Source organism: Gadus morhua, chromosome 11 (assembly GCF_902167405.1).
Source record: "Gadus morhua chromosome 11, gadMor3.0, whole genome shotgun sequence".
Classification (NCBI taxonomy): domain Eukaryota; kingdom Metazoa; phylum Chordata; class Actinopteri; order Gadiformes; family Gadidae; genus Gadus; species Gadus morhua.
The window spans coordinates 6,213,872-6,236,227 of NC_044058.1; the positions used below are offsets into that span (position 1 = coordinate 6,213,872).

General features: G+C 47.0%; 1 protein-coding gene across 2 annotated transcripts in view; it reads right to left on the minus strand.

The window, feature by feature from the left end:
* Window positions 1–3,544: 3,544 nt before the first annotated feature.
* ephb6 (eph receptor B6) overlaps window positions 3,545–22,356 on the minus strand; it is a 36,986-nt gene continuing 18,174 nt past the window's right edge. The window contains exons 5-19 of one of the 2 annotated variants that reach the window (XM_030369798.1): window positions 21,068–21,363; window positions 14,136–14,291; window positions 13,087–13,358; window positions 12,133–12,214; window positions 10,940–11,064; window positions 10,109–10,271; window positions 9,341–9,452; window positions 9,180–9,235; window positions 8,540–8,656; window positions 7,824–8,071; window positions 7,147–7,365; window positions 6,479–6,628; window positions 5,817–6,001; window positions 5,252–5,410; window positions 3,545–5,003 (exon numbers count right to left, since the gene is read on the minus strand). In XM_030369798.1, coding sequence (XP_030225658.1) covers window positions 4,898–5,003; window positions 5,252–5,410; window positions 5,817–6,001; window positions 6,479–6,628; window positions 7,147–7,365; window positions 7,824–8,071; window positions 8,540–8,656; window positions 9,180–9,235; window positions 9,341–9,452; window positions 10,109–10,271; window positions 10,940–11,064; window positions 12,133–12,214; window positions 13,087–13,358; window positions 14,136–14,291; window positions 21,068–21,363 — 2,446 coding nt within the window. In that variant the 3' untranslated portion in view covers window positions 3,545–4,897. Of the gene's footprint in view, window positions 5,004–5,251; window positions 5,411–5,816; window positions 6,002–6,478; window positions 6,629–7,146; window positions 7,366–7,823; window positions 8,072–8,539; window positions 8,657–9,179; window positions 9,236–9,340; window positions 9,456–10,108; window positions 10,272–10,939; window positions 11,065–12,132; window positions 12,215–13,086; window positions 13,359–14,135; window positions 14,292–21,067; window positions 21,364–22,356 lie in introns of both variants that reach the window. The other variant, XM_030369797.1, reaches the window with a different exon arrangement.

Below are 22,356 nucleotides of genomic sequence, written 5' to 3' on the forward strand. Positions count from 1 at the left end.
ATTGGTCTTGCTTGGTATCTATGACATAAAAAAAATAAAACACACGCACACTAGGAAGTGCGGGGTGATCTATGTTGGTACAATGAGGTCTGGTTTTCCCCGACGTGCCAGATCTCGTGCACCCGGGGCCGGTTCATTCAGAATGAACGTGTTGAGCACCTTCGGTGTGTCAACAGGCACACAAACACAGTAATTGGTACATGAAAAAGGCCGTAACCATCTCTCTGAGGTCGGCCACATCATGTCCTATGAGGTCATGTTACTTTCCTTCTCATGACAAATACTTAACAAAGGCAATGATTTGCCGTTTAAAAATACCTGTTCAGGGTAAGGGAGAAAATGAAGAATAGAAAAAAGAGATAGGCCAACAAAAAAATACTAACAGATTAATACAACTCTTTTTCATTTCCATGATAGGATTTGTAAACTATTGAATCAGATGATTACTACAGGCTATAAAGCTGAGTTTGTTGGTAGGGTGCATGTATTCGTGGGTACCATAAATAGCTCATGAGTAAGAGGCCGGTTGGCCGCAGGATAAACAGGGTTTAGGAGAGGCCTATTGGTCGCTCTGGCAATAGGCCCGCTTCTGGCCGTCATTTTGTATTGTTGGGATAATAGCTATTTACCGGACGATAGGCTCCCTCTTTAAGTACCGTCATAAAGACTTGTGGTCTCAACCTGTTGGCCTCTTTATAAAGACACAATAACACCACTACAAAACATGATCTTGTGGTTTACGTGACACGCATCACGGAACATATCCTGATGTCCCCGATCGGGGGGTTACTCCATCTTTTGTTTAGGGGCTTGGATGGCATGTCAGGAGAAGTCACTCATTGTCATTCTGTGATGTGTACATTCTCTTCAAAATGGCCTGTTTGACCAGATCTAATCTGACAACAAGTCGGGCAGCCATCAGATGAGGGAGTTGCGGGAGTCCCACGTCTGTTCTCTCCCAACTGCTGAACTCAACAGATGCCTCGCTTTGATTTGGCTCAAACCTGCTGATCCGTCAAACTGACACAGCGTGAAGTTCAGTCTTTAACATTTGAAGGTTATCTCAACATTCAGTTTCAATGGAACATGGTGGTCCAGGAAATTCAGATGTCTAAATTAACAGTAATTATGAGAATATTGTTTATTCATTATATAAAAACTGTATTTCTTGTCTGAGATCTATTTGCTAATTTCATCACAGATCAATTTAGTGTCAAGTGGATTGAATAGTTTTTTGTTCAGTTAATGTTAATTACTTGGCTGTCCCATCCTCTGCGGACTTGTAGAACAAAGTTGCGAGCAGCTGAGAGGAAATGGAAGAGATCAGACTGTCCTAATGATCTATCTCACTATCTTTTCCTTCTTTCATATTTCACCTCTTGTGTGTCAACAACCAAATCTGCCTTCTACCGTAAAAAAATCAACTCCTCTGCCTCAAACCCCAGGAAACTGTTTTCCCTTTTCTCGTCCCTCCTCGACCCTCCCTCACCTCCACCTCCTTCCTGCCTCACTGCTGATGACTTTGTTACCTACTTTACCCAGAAAGCGAAGGACATTAGCTCCTCTTTTATCCCTGCCTCCATTCTCCCTCCTCCCATCCCCTCCTCTGTCTTTACCCAATTTAGCCCTCTCACCTCTGACGAGGTCAACAAAACAATAACATCTAACCAAGCCACCACCTGCCCCCTTGACGTTATCCCCTCCTCTCTCCTTCAAGATGTCTCAAGCGACATCCTGCCATTTCTCACCTCAATTATTAACTCCTCCCTCACTTCAGGCATTGCTCCAGCGTCTTTCAAGACTGCCAGAATAAAGCCTCTCCTCAAAAAACAACTCTTAATACCACCGACATCCAGAACTACAGACCGGTATCTCTTCTTTCATTCCTGTCTAAAACTCTGGAATGTGCCGTTGCTAACCAACTGTCCTCCTATCTCTCATCTAACAACCTCCTTGACCCTCACCAGTCAGGTTTCAAGAAGGCACACTCCACTGAGACGGCTCTCCTCGCGGTGACTGAGTCCCTCCATGCTGCCAGAGCCTCGTCCCTCTCATCGGTTCTCATTCTCCTCGACCTGTCCGCAGTATTTGACACGGTGAACCACCAGGTCCTCCTTGCCACTCTTGCCGAACTTGGCATCGCTGAATCTGCTCTTTCCTGGTTCACATCCTACCTGACGAACCGCACCTATCAAGTGACATGGAATGGCTCCTTGTCTGGTGTTGAAAACTGGTGTCCCTCAAGGCTCTGTACTGGGGCCTCTTCTGTTCTCCCTCTACACCAGATCTCTGGGCTCGGTAATTGCATCACACAGCATTTTCTATCACTGCTTGTGATGACACTCAGCTATTTTTCCCTTTCCCCTCATCTGATAAAGCCCTGATTGCAACACGCATATCGGAATGTCTGGCGGACGTCAGCACCTGGACAACTTCCCATCACCTGAGGCTTAACCTCAACAAAACCGAGCTCCTCCTAATCCCAGGGAAAGATTGCCCACACATTGACTTACTGGTCACCGTTGAGAACATCACTGTATCTCCTTCTCCAACTGCCAGAAACCTCGGTGTGGTATTGGACAATCAGTTATGCTGCACCGCAAACATCACTGCAGTGGCCCAATCCTGCAGATTTGCACTTTACAACATCCGCAGAATCCGGCCCTTCCTCACAAGGGAAGCAGCTCATCTTCTAGTCCAATCACTGGTCATTTCCCGCCTCGACTACTGCAACTCACTCCTGGCTGGACTTCCTGCCTCTGCGATTAAACCTTTGCAGCGCATCCAGAATGCGGCAGCGCGCCTCGTGTTCAACCTACCGAAGTTCTCCCATGTGACCCCCCTCTTCCGGGACCTTTACTGGCTCCCTATTGTAGCTCACATCAAATTTAAGACGATGGTACTGGCATACAAGGCAGTCGATGGAACTGCCCCTGCCTACCTCCAAGCATTGCTAAAGCCACACACCCCAGCTCGATCCCTCCACTCAACTACCTCAGCTGGACGTCTGGTACCGCCATCGCTAAGAGCTAGCAAAGGCCGTTCAGCAAAGTCACAACTTTTCTCGGTTTTGGGACCTTAGTGGTGGAACGAGCTCCCTGCCGCTCTCAGGACCGCAGAGTCGCTCACTATCTTCCGAAAATGACCCAAGACTCACCTGTTCAGAGTCCACCTTGACACTGCATAGCCACCCTCCCTCTTCTGACCAACATTGTACACTGTATTGTGTTGTGTTGTATTGTATTGTATTGTATTATAGTACTTAACTGTGTAGCAACTGCAGTAGCTGCTTTCATTGCTGTAACACCGGGAACTGGTTAGCCTAGCGATTGTTGTACTTGCACTTGCTTCTATGAACATCCTTTCTGTACCGACAGCGATATATTGATGCACTTCTTATGACAAATGTACTTATTGTAAGTCGCTTTGGATAAAAGCGTCTGCTAAATGCCCTAAATGTAAATGTAATTGTAGATTATCAAAGGTAGTTACAGTTAGGGATAATAGGAGACAGAAGCAATTATTTAAATAAAGTCATATTTATTTTACAAATTTGAACAATTGTGGTATTGTGGTTATAAACACAAGAAATGATAGCATGATATCGAACACACACACACACACACACACACACACACACACACACACACACACACACACACACACACACACACACACACACACACACACACACACACACACACACACACACACACACAGTATATCTCACTGCCAACGCAGTATACAAATGTCATGACCAAAATACACAGAATATTCACAAAGCATTACATCTCCTTCCTTCTTCTAGAAATCCAATATGTCAATTTAATCAATCTCTTGCGTTCTCAAAGCTTAAATTATCTCATTTGATTTAGCCTCACACAATGAAAAGACAAGAGCAGAAGAAGCGGAGAGTGATTTGTACGTTATTATGGGTGCTGCTCTTTCTCCTTATTTGGAAGGGCCTTGTGTTTGTGGCTCTAACAGACTGTGGACACCAGGGGTCTGTTGTTGGCCCCCTGGTAGCTAGGGGGCTCATTATTTGATCAGTTGTGCTTGGCAGTTCGACACTGTAACTGGCAGTAAATACAATGTATTTAACCTTCCATTGCCCTTCACCTAATAAATTGGCTGTATCATATTGTTTTTAGACATATTTTTTTACAAATGTTCGCTTAGACGTATTTGTCTTCTTCAGAAAACGACTTATTCGAAGTAAATAGGAAGTGATCTAGCTTTATAAACAACTCAACATAACAACACTGACATTAGTAGAAAAGTATTTGATTGTCTTCACGCAATTCCTGGTGAAGGGAGCCCATGTATAGAAGTATATCTCATATTTCTTATTTCTTCACATTTCACTGATTGTTCTTAACGAGAGTGGGAACAGCTGTGTACGTGGGCTCAGTAGTAATAACAACTGGAAGTGAGAGAGTGGGCGTGAGCAGGTGGAAGAGAGTGGCAGGGTTAGGTGAGGGGACGAGGGAAGAAGAAGAAGGCATACAGCGAAGTGAAATAAAGAAGAGAAAATAAAAAAGGAAAACTAAATTGGAAAACTGAGACTCGTGTCCTACCCGGACAGCATTTCCAATAGTGCGTCTCTCTCGCTTCGGATATTTCTGTCCCTTGATTGGTTTAAAACCAATAGTTCTAGATGATTCCACCGTCTCTAAGCATGATGTCGGGTTAGTTGGAAGCAGCACTCTGTGCTTCTCCCGTACGTAGCCTCTTTTGGCAGTTAAAAACGTGCTGAGTCAGAATGGACTCTTTAAAACCAGACAAGCACCCAAGTGGAAAAAACAAAACAAATAAAAAAAACATATTTTTTCATCTTCATGGAGTGATGCTTTGAGGTAGTCACACCTCTACCTGACCCTGGATCAGGTTGTCGTGGCTACACCTCCACCTGAGCCTGGATCAGGTGACTTCTGAGCTGCTGAGCTGCAGTCACGATCTTCCTCTGATGCCCCAAGAGGTTCACCCCCAGGTTTTGGACATCTCTAAAAAATATATAAAAAATGTACAATTAATCCTCACAGAAAGCAATGTCAGGATTTCACCAAAAAGACACAGGGTTAAAGGAAATTATTACAAAGCACATAACTGAAGGTCATTGCACTAGAAAAACGAATTTAGCCAAACATGTTTACTTCATCTAATTCATCATCTCATTGTACTTTAATTAATTGTATGAATTCTTTTGTACATGATTTTATATTATTATTGTTTAAACACAAAGTAAACTCACTCCATAGTGAGTCTGCTGACTCTGTCTAACGAGTCCATGTGTGCCCGCTCAAACTCGTCCTTATATCTGTCCATCCTCAGTGCTGTCAGCCAATCACTGACTGTTGCCACCGACGATAAGTCTGTGGGGGTGGGGCTTAATAGTGGCTGGGAGCAGCTTCTGTTAAACGGCGAGAATCAGCACCAACATGTTCGACATTCCAAAGCAGCATTATTATCCATCATACTTGAAGTGTATGTCTGTTTGTAAGGACAGCACGCACGCAGGCACGCAGGCACGCAGGCAGGCACGCAGGCAGGCAGGCAGGCAGGCAGGCAGGCAGGCAGGCAGGCAGGCAGGCACGCACACACACACACACACACACACACACACACACACACGCACACGCGCACGCGCGCACACGCACGCGCGCACACACACGCGCACACACACACATGCACGCGCGCGCACACAGACACACACACATTCTCTCTCTCTCTCTCTCTCTCTCTCTCTCTCCCCCCCCCTCCCCCCCCCTCCCTCCCTCTCCCTCCCCCCCTCCCTCCCTCTCCCTCCCCCCTCTCACCGTGTGTGCTCTGACTTGAGGGAGGCCGGGTGGCGGATGAGGCGGTCCAGGGAGGACAGCAGGGAGTCGAACCCGGGCCGGTCCCCGCGGTCGGCCTGCCAGCACTGCAGCATGAGGGAGTGCAGTGCCGCGGGGCAGTTGAGTGGCGCGGGCAGACGGTACTGGTCTGCCACCGCCTTCATCACCTGCAGAGAGGTAGACAGACGATATCGATAAAAAATAGGAATCAAATAATAAGCCGAAGAAAAAGGGTCTTCTAAAACTCAAGGTCCGAGTGCCCAGAGTCTTTAGAGTGTCTGCAAGAACATCTAGTTTTGATTGAATCGGCCCCGGTCTTTGTCACGGGTCAAATCTATTAGCGGGACTATCTTCCCATGGCCCTCCAGTCTCTATACTCTGCACTCTGCTAATTGCTTCTCCTACTCCCACCCCATTATCCTCAGGGGACCATCCAGGTATTCAAGTTTGCCTTTTGCATGATTGTCAGTCTGGCCTTGGCAGAAATTTAATTTCACATATGACGCTAAAGCCCTCTTCGCTATTTCCGAATTCGGTCAGGAGTAAAGCAAACCCAGTCCCCTACAGAGTATGGACCAGGCTACCTCTTCATTACTGTACAACGTCCCGTCAGTAGTAAGACCCCCCCCCCCCCCCAAGCTCACCTCCTGGTTGCTCATGTCCCAGTACGGCCGCTCCCCGTACGACATCACCTCCCACATCAGCACCCCGAAGCTCCAGATGTCGCTGGCCGAGCTGAACTTGCGGTGCTGGAAGGCCTCAGGGGCGGTCCAGCGCACAGGGACCTTACTGCCCTGTGGGGGAGGGAGGGGGAGGGGTTAGGGACGGCTGTGAGGTCATATGGCAGCGCATCAGTGATTCACATCACATCGGTCAGTTCAGTGTGGTCATAAGGATGGAAGATCCTTATGGATTGATAGTATAGATGACATAAATATAAGACATGAAATTAAGTTAATTACGAAGCAATGGGAGGAATTGAAGGGGATGAGGTATATAGTGTTGCTAGAGGTTTTACATCGCCTGTATTTTTATACTGTAGGGTAAGAAATATGAATACGTGAAATATGTATGTTATATAGAAATAATAACCATCAAATACGCAATATACTCTAATTTGTTCATTCAATGTGTTCAATGAAAAATGCATTTTTGTAGCGAAACATAAAATAGAACATATGTTATAACATTTTCATACCTTAAGGTAAGAAACACAACATGGTATATATTTCATAGTATATATTTAGCGTATTATCCTAGATTTGCCGTATACTGTAGAGGAGACGGACTACGGTGGCGCTGTGGGGCGTACCAGCGAGGCGGTGTAGGTTGGCACGTTGTGGTCCAGGCCCCTCATGAGGCGGGACAGGCCGAAGTCGGACACCTTGCACACCAGGTTGGAGTTGACCAGCACGTTCCTGGCGGCCAGGTCGCGGTGCACAAAGTTCCTCTCAGAGAGGTAGCGCATGCCGGCACCCACGCCCCGCACCATGCCCACCAGCTGGAGCACGCTGAACTGGTCCTCGTTCTCCTGCACGGGGGACACAGGAGGCATGTTGGAGGCGTGTCGGACCATCTGAGTAACCTTCACAGACGCCCATGTCTGGCCATTATAGTAGGATTGAAACTATGGTTTCAATCATTACTTCTAAAACCAAAAAAAAATCTGCAATCACCAAGAAACCAGTTGTTGGCGTAATAAATTAGAAAGATGGCGGCTTGGAGTGTTAGTGACATCATGTTAAGTCCACCTATCTGCCTGGGGAAGGGGGGATCCCCTCTTCTCTGCTCCTTCACAATGGTTCCTAGTGTCCATATAATAGTGGAATAGTGCCGATAGGATGACATGTACTCGGAGCTGGTTCAGACCAACAGGGGAATTATTCACCTAGCGGCCATCTTGGCCTTAAACCCGCTATGCGTTTGGAACAGAGGCGGCCGCTAGAGGAGGAGGAGAGCCCAGACAGCGGAGCGGAGACTGCCCCCTACCCTGAGGAAGGTGTCCAGGGGTCCGTTCTCCATGAACTCTGTGATGATCCTCTCGGGCTGGATGCGAGTCACCACCCCCTCCAGCTTCAGCACGTTGGGGTGGTCGAACTGGCCCAGGACCCCCGCCTCGCTCAGGAACATGCCCTTCTCCCGGTCCGTCACCCCCCAGCGCAGGGTCTTCACCGCCACCAGCAGCTCCCGGCGGCCCATTGGGCGGTACCGGCCCCGGGACACCTCCCCCAGCTGGGCTGTATGGAGGACAGCAGGCGGAGTCACTTGGGGAACAGCCACGCCCCCTTCTGGGTCAAACACACACTGTGAGGGGGCCAGGGCCAGATTGGGAAGACTAGGGGCCCCTTGCCTACAAGGAGCTGACTCGTATTTGCAGCTAAAAAAATACTAAAAGGAACCAGTTTATGATATTCTTTATAAAATAAATTAAAATCTGTGGCTTTAGGCAATCAGCTGAGAGGATAAGGGTAATGACCCCTTTGACCACTTGGTGGGGTTGTTGGTCCACTTTGAAGGAGATGGACTGAAGGGAAACTCATCAACCCCTATTTCTTTATTATATTCTTTATAACAATGCCAATTTTTTATGTAAGATATTAGGCTCCTCCTAGCTCCAAACCAATACTGTATTCTTATTTAATACTATTTAATTGGCAAAGTGTGTGTGAAACAGATTCAATGTTTAGCTGTTTACTGGTTCTTACCTGCACCAATGACTTCCTCAATTTTAAGGTGAGTGGCGTCTATCTCTCGAGCGAACTCTTTGACTGCCTCACTGGGGTCCTCGTAGGTAGACGGGTCCACGTAGTACTTTACCCCACCTTGAAACAGAAACATCCGGAGGATCCAGGAAAACTGTAAACTTCCCACTTTCTTTTCACTCCATGAAAGTAATTCTTAATTAAAGGGGACATATTATGCCACCAGGTGTGAGTGTGATTTGCCTTACAAGCCGTTTAAAAAATCTGCCCCATATGACATCACTAGTAGGCGTTTCCACCTAAATCTGTGCTGGGTAGATGAGCAACGTTTACTTCAGTCCACTGGGTAGGCTGGTAGACTGATCTATCCAGCACAGATCTAGTTGGACACGCCCACTAGTGATTTCATATGGGGCAGATTTTCGAAACGGCTTGTAAGGCTAATCACACTCAAAACTCCCTTAAAGAGTATTCCTAGTGGTCGAAAGGGGATACAGACATAGATGCAATGCATGAAGATAACTTTCCTGAATAATTCAATCACCATCAGTTTAATCTTCAATCAAACTAATGACAAATGATGCATTGCTTAAATTGGGCACAAGAACAGTTGGCACATAAAATATTTAATCCTAATTCTCACCTCTGTTGCTGATGTACCTCTGCAGTCTATCACTGTATGGGCTCTCCCTCCTCTTACTAACAAACAAACAAACAAACAAACAAACAGAAAGCATGGAGTTCAACCCACGTTATCTAAACGGATCAAATTAGTGAAATTAGATGGACTGAGCGACCACTCACCTACGGAAAACCAAGACGACTACGATGGCGACAACCACCAATAGGAAGGCTGCCCCGCCCATCACCGAACCAATCAGTAATGGCAGCCGGTTCTGTATCTGGTGGGAGCGCTCTTCTGGTGGCAAGGGTATAAGAGAGGCATCGGTGGTGACTATCAAACAGCCGAAAGGACATATCAGAGGGGATGTCGGATCCAAAGGGCAAGACCTTCATCCAGATCCATTTAGAGACCAATGTGCTCAGAAATCACTGAAATATATGTAAATTACAGATACTTTTCTCTTTTATAGAGCTGCGATAACTCGATTATTTGATTGTTAAAATTTGATTTGTAAAGGTAATACTCTTGCAGGAGCCTTTTTTCTGGTTTTCTTGTGTTACGGTGTGTTCAAGCACCTACATGTAACAGGGGAGGCCCTAACCGCAGAGGGTGAGGCCTGGAGGCAGGGCCTAGGCAGGAGCACACCGTGTTTTGACCTTCCTTGGTTGACTATCTGCTCTTGCTTTAGTTGTTGTTTTTATATATTTCGAGTTAAATATGTATCCCTTTCAGTAATGGTCCCTATTCTTTTTTCTTGCAACAATCAAGAAGAATATGTCTCCTGTTTCAATAAATCGTGGGTTTGTAGTTTGGACAGGGCTGTGACCTCCTCTCCTTTTTTAAAGTGTCCTAAAAATACCCTGGCTAGCACAAAGAGCGGCAGTTAAAGCAACACAAACACAGGACCTCTACAGCACTGTTTATGAGCGTGAGGCTCCAGGACATACCCAGGGCCTGCGTGGTGAAATATATGGTGTGGCTGTACGGGCCGTAGCCTCTCTCGTTGCGAGCCCGGATCTGGAAGGCGTATATGGAGCCGGGGATCAGGGCGGGGATGGTGGCTGTGTTGGTCTCGCTGAACACACTGGCCGCGCTGTCCTCGTCCGAACCCTGGGCCGGAGAGAGAGAGAGAGAGAGAGAGAGAGAGAGAGAGAGAGAGAGAGAGAGAGAGAGAGAGAGAGAGAGAGAGAGAGAGAGAGAGAGAGAGAGAGAGAGAGAGAGAGAGAGAGAGAGAGAGAGAGAGAGAGAGAGAGAGAGAGAGAGAGAGAGAGAGAGAGAGAGAGAGAGAGAGAGAGAGAGAGAGAGAGAGAGAGAGAGAGAGAGAGAGAGAGAGAGAGAGAAGACACTTCATTAGGTTGGGATTGTGGTTGTGTTTCTAGTTATCTTACATCTGGTGCTCAGAGGCGGTCTGCATTGAGATATGAGATAGGATTTATTATTCCCAGATGAACATCTGGGCCACACAGCAGAATAAGATGTCAAAAAAGAGGAACATAAGAATGGACAAATCTACAAAAAAGGACACAATAAATACAATAGATAATTTGTTTTGCATATGTTTTGTTGATTGTTTAATAATGGGTGCATTTGGGCCAAAATAAACACCTTGTCATAGTATCTGAGCTGGTACAGCTGTATATAAAAAAAAAAACACTCCTGTGTCTGATCTGGTACTAGGCTGTATATAAACACCTTGTCGTAGTATCTGAGCTGGTACTAGGCTGTATATAAACACCTTGTCGTAGTATCTGAGCTGGTACTAGGCTGTATATAAACACCTTGTCGTAGTATCTGAGCTGGTACTCCAGAATGTCTCCGTTGGGTCGGTCGGGTTGAGGCCAAGAGAGAGTGATAGAATCCGGGGCACGGCTCAGCTGATGCATCATGGGTACCTGGGAGGGAACTGTGGTAGACACATATAACAGTGGTAAGGAATACATTACAACAAACATTGACACTTTTTTAATTATACATCACACACAAGGCGGCAGTATGTGGAAGCTTACTCCCTCCTCCAACTACTGTTCAGCATTATTATTCAAAGCGACAATACAGTCACTGCCCAGGACTGAGTATATACCGCCCTTAAAGAACAATTTGTTTTTCGTATTTGTTGTTCCCTTGCTAACCCTGACCAGAAGGGGGCGCCATTGTGGGGTTTGGAGCGTGGTTAAACACACACACCACACTACAAGACAGAAAGGCCGAAAAGAGCCGTAATGGACATGGCAATGCAGGGTTTAGTTTCAGTGACTTTATTGGCTTGCTTGCACAGGCCGCGGAATCTTCCACACATTCCTTTGAGTTCCTCCAGCCAGAAAGTCCCTGCAGTCCACTTCATATGCCGCCGTTCAACCAACGTTTTCAACAGACAATTTTCGATAGTAACCCGGTTGTCAATTTCAATTTCTTGGCAAATCCAATTATGGGCAAGTCTGTTCTTTCTCACTAGTGTCCTAAGAAGACAATGCCTTGTTTTCTATCTCTGCACTCGCCACAACCAGCAGTCTCTTGTTTATTTGCATTTTTTGATCCAGCCTTTTTGGGTGAGCATAATGGGAGCTGACAGAGGATTTTGACCTCAAGCCATCTCATGTCCGGGAAACACCAACGGAAAACACAGAAGAGAAGAAAGAGAGTCAGGGAGGAGAAAAGGGAGGAAGCAAAAAGGAAAGATGAAACAAAAAGAAAGAAAGACTGTAAGAAAGGAACAAGAAACAAGGAATGAGTAAAAAAAAAAATATTTATTCGTTTATGGATGAAGGGAAGAATGAAACAGCCGAGAAACGAAGGACAGGAATAAACAAAAAGGGTCGGGTAGACAGAGGACCGAAAGACTAAGGATAAAAGAGAGTGAAGAAAAGAGAAAAGGAAGAAGGAAATGACAACAAGGACAGCATTGAATTCTCAATAATATCCGGGTATTAAATATGAAAGATATTAAATTGAACTTGTTATTGTGTGTGCTCACCTGACTGGCTGGTGGTGAAGTTGATGCTGGTATACCTGGGGGGGAAGGGGCTCAGTGAGGAGACCTCGTTCACAGCCTGGACCTGCAGGATCACAACAATCCCCCTGCTATTACTGTGGTTCTTCACCTAAACCCTCACAATATGAGGGTTCTGCTGTTTGCTATTTCCTTGGAGCTCAATATTAAATAACTTTCCTCCATGAATAAGGCATTGGATATGGTTAAGCAATAGCCGGCTGAATTATAAATGTCACTGCTGATGTGGGGCTTATGAGGTACTGGAGAATGTCTCTCCAACTGTCTCAGGAAATGCGTTTTCTTTTCACGGTTCACCCTCGCATAAAAGCTAAAAGTTCTCATTTTTCATGGTATGCCAAGTTTTACATCTCAAACCTTACATGTATTAGTTTAAAATATGACATTTCTAAGTATAAACACATGACGGACTTGCTCTTCATGAAAACAAGATCCTGTTGTGTTGGCTGCGTTCAGAGAGGGCCTGGGTAAGGACTGACAGTCTGTAGTGAGTGATTGTGAACCGTCCATATTGTTGACTGTAGGCTCATTCAGCAGACTCTTTGTTAGGTACCGGTCATTAAGGAGCAGAGCTACTTAGCTCAGGGATCAGCCAGACTCTCTGTCTTCTTTTAAATCACTCCCATTTCTATGAACCTTCTTTTAATTGAGGCTCTGTGGATTGCCATACCTGTGTTGTTTCATTGTTATTCCGCTTCTGTGTTTGTTGAATTTTGCTCAATATTATGATGATGATCATCATCATTATTATCATTATAGGTAGACTGCAAACACTGGGGACCCGGCTTGCCTCCATAAGACAAACACACACACACGCACGCACGCACTCGCACACACGCACACACACACACACACACACACACACACACACACACACACACACACACACACACACACACACACACAGCCCCAGCCCACCTGGATGAGGTAGGTGACGCGGGTCAACAGGTTGTTCAGGGCCACCTTGGTCTGCCTGAGCTTGGTCTGGGTGGGGGCGTAGCTGACGTCCTCCCCGCACCAGGAGCACGCCCCAGGGCTGGGGAAGTCCGCCGAGGGGCAGATACGACACACCACTGCGTACCACACCTCCCCGCGGCCCCCCATGTCCACGGGGGGCCGCCACCGCAGGGACACCCCGCCGTCACCGCTCTCATACTCCCAGGTGAGGGAGACGGGCGCCGACGGAGGGCCTGGTGGGGGAGGGGGGGGAGAGACAGAGAGGGAGAGAGAGAGGGGGAGAGACAGAGAGGGAGAGAGAGAGAGAGAGAGAGAGAGAGAGAGAGAGAGAGAGAGAGAGAGAGAGAGAGAGATGGACAGACAGACAAAGGAAGGGAACGAGACGGTAATAGAAACAGACAGAAAAAGGGACAGACAGGCATATAATATCTTGTAAGTATTAAGTAATTTAGACATCTGGGGGAAAGTGCATGACCTATGATTAATGCCACACTGCAGGAAAATGTTAATAGTGGAAATATTCTGCTTTATAAAACAAGCTTAGCTGGTGAAGAAATCTAGCCAAATTGAGTGAAGGGGGTGAAAACAATGTTGACACTGTGTTTCATGCAGTCTATATACACATGCTCCTACAGTTTCTTCTACTTACAATACTTATAATGCATTCCAGGTAAATTTCAAAAGAATGTCAAACGGACAATAAGCATTCCTGAGATAAGCCAACAATAAATATTAATATGCCCTAAAACGTATTTTAGAGACAAAGAAGGAGTTAATTCGAGGACCAGGCACGGCAAGACACAGACAGAGCGAGAGAGATATAGAGCAGAGGCACAGCAAACCACAGTCTGGCACATGCACATGCGCATGCGCACGCACACACATAAACACCCCATACACAAACTCAAAGACAGAGCCACACACAAACACAAGCACACAGATGCAGAGGCAGACCAACCACCAAGGCTTGGACACACACAGACATACAGAGAGACAGAGGTGTGTCTTACTTGTGCAGGCGGAGGAGTTGATGTCTGTGGGAGCGCGATAGAAGCTGCTACGACACTCGCAGGTGAGAGCACCTTCCTGGCTGGTCCTGCTGTTGGAAGGACACAGTGTGCAGGGCACGGAGCCCGACGCCATCTTGAAGTAGCCCACCGGACACGCTGCGGAGGCACACGTTGAATCAGGCGTTAGGCGGGGGCTTGGTGTCCCATGTTCTAAGTGGCCTGTGTGCACTGTTGTCCCAGATTCCGTTGAGAGACAGATGATGACACATTGTTTAAGAATTCCCTCCTTGGTTGTGGCGGGCAACAACCAGAACAACACATATTTACCGAATCACATGTACAAAGAAAAATACAATTTTATAGACCCTGTATCTAGAGATCACCAGGCAACCAAACACTAATAAAATGCATTCTGAAAGGATTGAGGTGGTTCAGTTGAATTTAATTCTAATTCAAAACACTTGTTATGACGTCCAATATATATTTTGTGTGGAACAACATCAAACCTCCAAAAATTTGTCTCCATGGTAATTCTATTGCATAACAATAGCTTAACTTCCTTTTCCATGAAACAACTACATTCACAGGCCTTGTTATTGACCAGACGACCATCCGTGAACCTTGTTTCCTACAGAGTAAGCTTTCTGCGCAACCTCCAAATGTTGGGGAAAAAAGTTCAACAAATAGGTTGATAAAAGTAAATAATTTCAAAGTGTATGATTAATGTGCTAGAAAGACCAATCAAACACTGGTCATTCACACTATTTGGAAAATTAAACTGTACTATAATTATCATATAATACAGATCAGCATGAAGTCTAAATACATCAAATATGCATACAAGACAAAAGCCTGCCCAACAGACTATTGCCTCAGTACTCTTCTATGTGACTAAATATACAAGTCAGATTCAGCGTAACGCAAGCATAGTATGACCTTGGACTTTTTCGCAAATTGTACAGTATTATCTCTGTTTTTAGTTCCGGATTTACGGACCAATCCAAGACCATGGGAAGACTGCACCCTGCCTGCAGCCCGGTGGCCCAGCCCCCCCCGGGACGCTGAGACACCCCCAGAGGAGCGGCACTGGGCAGTGTCAACCAAAGGTTGAATCCTTCTGGGAAGAGGGGCCGGCACCCAGCCCTTTGTCTCTCCACTACATTTAGAGTGTGTGGCTTCTGGAGTTCCCAGTGTCCACACCCGTGTGTGTTTGTGTGTTTGTGTGTTTGAGTGTGTGTGTGTGTGTATGAGTGTGTGTGTGTGTTTGAGTGTGTGTGTGTGTGTGTGTGTGTGTGTGTGTGTGTGTGTGTGTGTGTGTGTGTGTGTGTGTGTGTGTGTGTGTGTGTGTGTGTGTGTGTGTGATGCCTGTGGAAGGGCCACTCTAGCAGCGGCAGCGCCACCTACATGGTGTAAGGACTTGGCGGGATGGACTTTAAGAGGTGCGAGGGCGGGGTAAAGTGCTGTTGCAGGGCTGAGACAAGAGAGTGGCGAGCAGGAAATAACCAAAACGCGGTTTTATGTGCACAGGTAACGTTGCTGCACGTGCACGTGTACCGTGGTACCTTTTCTATGCATGCATGAATGCCTGTGGCAGCGTGTGCGTGACTGTTTGTGTGTATGTGTGTGTCTGTTTCTGTGCATGAATGCCTGTGGCAGCGTCTGTGTGTGTGTGTGTGTGCATTTCTGGGCCCGACTGACTGTGTGTGTTTGTGTGTTTCTGGGAATGCCTGTGGCAGTGTGCATGATTGTGTGTGTGCGTGTGTGTGTGTTTCTGTGCCTGTTTGTGTGGGGGGGTTTGTGTGTGTGGATGTGGATGTGTTGGTACATTAGGGTGAGCAGCTCACATGTCCTCTGGCTGTGTTTATATGACCTTGTCATGGCAACCGTGCTCTCTTTCAATCTGATGTACAATGATTGTGTGCGTGTGTGCACCCATGTGCAAACGTGTCTGAGACTATGTATGTATTATTGTGTGTGTGTGTGTGTGTGTGTGTTTGTGTATACTCATATCCCAGTGTGAGTGTGGCAATGTGTGTTTGTGTGTGAGGGTGTGTGTAGGTATGTGTGTGGATCTGCGTGCATGTGTCTGGGTGTGTGTGTGTGTGTGTGTGTGTGTGTGTGTGTAGTAAAGGCTGACGTGGGAAGAGACAGAATATCGCAACACCAGGAGAGTCTCCAGAGTTGAAAGGATTTCTGTGTTCTCTCCCGTCTGAATGAGCCATATTTAGTCCCACACAGGTGTGAGGAGAGGGGGGGGGGGAGGGAGAAATAGAGAGAGAGAGAGAGAGAGAGAGAGAGAGAGAGAGAGAGAGAGAGAGAGAGAGAGAGAGAGAGAGAGAGAGAGAGAGAGAGAGAGAGAGAGAGAGAGAGCTGGAGGAGAGGCAGGGATGGAGTGTTGTCAATGATGGAGATCAACCAATACTTCTGGGAGAAGTTCATTAAGGGGATAAACTAATGTTTGGTTGAGAATATCATGAGAACAGATTGAGAGAATTGAAGTACGTGAAATTAGCGTTAGTTAATGAAGATGAAGGTGCGTTTTGGGCAACTAGGCGATGGGGGGAAGCATTGACGTCATCACTGAAATAAAGAGTTTTGTGATGAGAGATAGATGAAGAGAGATCAGAAGCAAGAGTCGAAGGAAGCAATCGGAGAAGTAGAATAAATGACAGTTACAAAGCGTTACGTGATTAGAGATAGCTGAAGCGTTGTGTTTAATGTGCGAGAGAGAGAGAAAGCGAGCGAGCGAGCGAGCGAGCGAGCGAGAGAGAGAGAGAGAGAGAGAGAGAGAGAGAGAGAGAGACACGCACACACACACACAGTGACTCCAATGAGGATGTGGAGGCAGGAAATGGCTCCATCCATCTTTAATGTTCCCGGGGCTTACATTAGCGGGTGCGTTCCCTTACAGCTGTGACATGGAACATGACTTGCACTATGGGGGCGCCCTGCCTGCGTGCCCCCCGACGACATACAGAGACAGGAGGCAGGAAGCGGCCCGCCACGCTCCACCGTTTGGTGTCCCGACCGCTGCCGCAGCCTATCAGGGGGCGGCATACTCTCTGCTCTCTCTGGTCGCCCTCCCTACATCCACCCCCACCCCCTCTACATACTCGCCAAACTCCATTTTGCAGTTTACCACAGAAGGCAGCGTTGAGTGGCGGGACGGGGTGGAGGGCTGGACGGGGGGGCACATGCCTCTACATTAACACGCATGGGGAAGGAGGGGGGAGGGGGAGGGCTAAGGAAAATAGGACATGGGAGAAGACTGTTTTGTTAAAACAAGCGAACGACAGAAAACGGGGGATGATTAAGTGAGGCTCGGATGAGATGGTACGAAAGCATGTGAGATTAGAACAGGGAATGTGGATTAAGAAGCCAAAGATCACAGGTGAAGCGAGAGAGAAGATTGAAACAATAATAAAAAGAGATCCAAACCATACATGAAAGAGAGAAAGGAATGATGTGCTAGTTGCCGTTGATGGCATATGAAGGTATTTAGATCACTGACCCAATTTCATGCTCGTCTCTCTCTCTCTCTCTCTCTCTCTCTCTCTCTCTCTCTCGCTCTCTTTCTACTAACACAAACACACACACACACACACACACACACACACACACACGGCTCAGTGATGCAGATGCAGCCGCACAACAGGAGGGAAGGATGCACATGGTGTCCAATCAGAATGGTTCGTATTCCATCCAACCTTTTTTTCTCCTTATCTCACTCTCTCCCAAAAACACACTCACACATTTGCACGCACGCACAAACACGGTCTCACACACACACACACACACACACACACAAAACACCCCCTTGCAGTTTCTCTCTACTTCTCCCTTCTCGTTGTATTCATCCGCCCAATCTTGTAACATGACATTTTATCTCTCCCTCAGTATATTTATTCATATGATTCAGTTGATGGTCCTCTCCCCGTTGTATTCCTACAGACATACCGAGAGTACAAAGGCCCGTTGGCTACTCTTGTAAAAGTCCATTTGGGCTCTCCATATTCCATCCCCTATTTTGTTTCTCTGCTGAGTGACTTGACTTAGCGGTTCTGTGGGTAAAATGCCCAAGTTAACACCCGGTGCCTGATCATCCATCACGCTGAAACTCAATACCTCATGCTTCAGCACCGTGCTCCAGTCTTAGTCATAATACGTTATATTTCCATTGCAAAAAAACATACTCACACAAACTCACCCTAGAGCATGTAGCCCTAGGTTCTCCTGAGCGGACCATTACGTGCCCTAACCTCTCAGCGAGAATATCGACAACAACAGAAGGGTAATACGAAGCGAAGCCCTGTTGCAAGGGCAGGACGCAGTAGTGGCGAGGACGTCCGTTTCCGGCCTGAAGGGGACAGCGGATTGGACCCCGCGTGTCACAGGGTCTACCTGGATGCGGGCCTCCTGGAGCCAGACGCACAACCCCGGGGTTCCGGTGTGCGGCTGAACAGGTGTAATCGCGTTTCACGCTCGGCCGTGCTTCTGCCCCTGTCTTCCGCCTCCATCATGAGACGTAAATGTCAGAGGAGAAAGTAAAACCCTCCTGGGGCTGTCAGTGTCGACAAGCAGAAGCCACAAACTAGCGCTCAGCATCTCCCGGCCCTGCTTGTTATTCTACAGCAGAGCCAGGAAATCATATCCCTCTCCCCTGGACGTCCAATGCTTCGGATCGGGTGGAACATTCTCCTTCTCCTCTCGCTCTGTTGACATAGGTCTATCAAGGCTGTATGCTTTTAATTTTTGCACTTTCCTGTTAAGGGGAATATTTAAATTAGATTGCATTGAAGAGCAATTACATCGAAAATGCTCCGCTGATTCAAGAGGAAAAATAGCCTTATAACTTCCAGACACATTAATAGTGATATAAATCATTATGTCCTGCATAAATAGCCTGCCACTTTCAGTTAGTTCAGGTACACGTTATCCAGTGTGTTCTATCTGGTGTCTGTAGTGGTATTGATTGAACAACGGACCACTGTTTGATTATTTCTTCCTCCAGGTGTGTGTAGGAAGTTGCCAGCATAAATTAATGACGTGTTTCAATAGAATCTGATGCAACATTATACATATACCTGCCTCGAACATAATGCACTCCCAGTGTACACTCCTACTCAAAGCTTCCTAAGGAGGTAGGATTTCCCTTGAAACGGAAATCGTGTGAAAGGACACTTGACTTGATTTAACAACACAATTGGAAACTCAAAACATTTCAAGCCTAAAAAACAAAAGAGTTGTTCCACTTTTGAATTTTTTTCTTGTCTTCACACTCCCCCCCGACCCCACTCCCCCAAACACACACACACACACACACACACACACACACACACACACACACACACACACACACACACACACACACACACACACACACACACACACACACACACACACACACACACACACACACACACACTTCCCACTGTGGAGCACGGACCCTGACGACATCACAGATAGCCGTCCCTGTTACCGCCTGTTGTTTCCGTTTCTCAGCGCGTTCATTAGTCAATGAACTGATCAACTAAACATAATCCAATGAGCGCCTCGGCGACGTGGTGGGCTGCTCATTCATAGGGGCTCCTTTCATCACCCCCATCTGGGATCTGCCGTGGTACTGGCCCGTTTGGACCGGCTGGGGGAGGGTGGCGGGGGTTATTTGTCAGTAAATATCAGTCCGATGCAGACAAACACAAATGGCGGGGTCCCGGGCACAGACATAAAGCAAAAAGGAGCATAAAGGCATTTCACAGTTGACTTGTCAGGGCGGGAGGATTAATTGTGCTAGAGTTGACCCCCCCCACCCCCGCATTAGGAGCTTGTTGTGATTAGTAGGAAAGCCATTAATGGTGGAGTGGTGGGATAGACCTTTGCCATAATCATCTCTCTGCATTACATTAGACAACTGGTGGTGCTAACGACAACTTTGCGTGTGTGTATCTGTGTATCTGTGTGTGTGCGCGTGTGTGTGTGTGTGAGGACACGATGCTATGCAAATGCACAGAAACATGACACACAACTGCATCACTGTATGACATAAAGAGACAGTACTCTGGCAATTACCAAGAGGCAGAGATATGTACAGTACAGCAATGTAACAATTCATTCCCCGCCAACGCTGCCTGGAGTATCCTTAGTCTGGGTCCATTCCTTGAGTCATTAACTTGCATCCACTTATCTTTCACCCTCATTCCGTCTCTCCCTCTCTCCCTCTTCCCTCTCCACTCCCCCCCTTTCCCCCTGCGGTTTCTGTCACTCGTTCACAGACGACTAGCCATTACATCTCTATGACCTAAATGTGTCACATCCTTCCCACAATTCCTCTCTCGCTCTCTCTCTTTTGCTCTCCCTCTCTCTCTATGGCTCGCTCTCTCTCACTGCCTCCTCCCCCTCTTCCCATACATCCCTGTTCAGTCCTCTCACACTGTTCTGTAGAAACTGTAATGGTCGTCCTCAGTGAGTGAACTTGCCGACATGCATTGCAAAATTGACTTTTACACATTCTAAATTTCAACGATATGCGCCAGGTGTGTTTCTTTGTGTGTGTGTGTGTGTGTGTGTGTGTGTGTGTGTGTGTGTGTGTGTGTGTGTGTGTGTGTGTGTGTGTGTGTTGTCAGACACAGACACACACACAAACACACACAAGCTCTTAAAATAGCAAACAGCTCCAATATGGTTCCTCCCCCTCCCCCCTTGGCCCCCTCCCCCCTTGGCCCCCATGTCAGAACTGCTGGGGATCAGAGTGACAGCAGCTCGTCTCCGATGGTGACTCAGGGGGGAGAGATCGAGGGGGGCTGACAGCCGGCAAGGTGGGCGAACAACAAGCTCCCGGGTCAGGAACCTGCCATGGTTTCACAGAGTCGATGTAACAGGGGGTAAGACCATTTGACACGATCCATAACTGTGGGGTAGGAATCTGGAGGTACCTAGGCAGGCGGACCCGTTGACGTTGGGCTCGTATCCCTGGTCGCAGATGCATCCTCCGACGGGCACCATCCACTCTCCCTCCGCGTTGCAGTGCATGCGGGGTGCGGTGCCTGTCTGCGGTTGGCTGTGCAGCACGCAGGTCCCGCCCACGGCCACTAGGGCGGTCGGCTCCGCCCCCGATGGCGTGGCCGGGTAGGACGCGAGATAGCGGTTGGTGGCCGGGCAGCGGCGGTAGAATATGGACACGCCCATCAGGGAGACGCAGGCGCCGCTGTCGACGACAGCCAATACGAACCTGAAACGACGACCAGCAGAGAGTTAGCATTAGAGTTAGCATAGAGTTAACATAGAGCATAAGTATCGAGCAATAACATAGAGTTAGCATAGAGCGTTAACATAAAGGGTTAACATAGTGAGGTAGCAGAGAGTAGGGGAGTAATACTTAAAATCAGAAAAGTAAACACAGTTTGTGATGGATTGTAATACGGTACGGCAGAATAAAAAAATGGTGCTGGATTTTGGCAAATTTTGGAGTCACAGTGATATATAACAGTGATACTGTATTTTAGTGGGACTTAATTACATGTTTTTGTTTGAGTGATGCCAGCGGGGGCTGAACCTTACCATTGTTACTATCTTACTAACTCTCCCAACAGCCTACAACCAAAAAATGTCAACCAACTCAGATACAAAGAAATAACTAAAGAAGGAAGGAATTGACGTACAAGCTCAGATGATGGAAAAGGTGTGTTCTTTCATAACTTTCAAATTTGTATATTTTCAGTCCATTATATCGACTGATGCAATTCCCATTGTCTTTTTACAGCTAACCTTTATTCATGACTATAAAGATCATCAGTTTATTATTGTCATTGTGTCAACCCTAGGGGCTCCCTCACTGCAGCACAGATAGAGCTGCAGTGTGCTTATCAGCCAAAGGGATCAGTAAGGAGAAGGAATGCATGACGCCTACACCTACTCCCTTTAAAGGAGAGACGTAAAATAGTAGAAATGAAGAACAAAAATATACTCTTTCATGTTAGGGCAGACGAAGGAACGGAGCCTTTGATACCATAGTTTATAAAGATTGATATGTATGAATATATATGAGTACCGTTGTACCGAACAGAACCGGAAACCGTGAACCGAACGGTGTCGCACCTGAACCGTTACTCTCCTAATAGACTTAGCATAGAAAGTTAGCATAGTGAGCTAACATAGTGAGTTAGCATAGAGAGGTATAATAGTGAGTCAGCTGACAGTTAACATGGAGAGTTAACACAGTGAG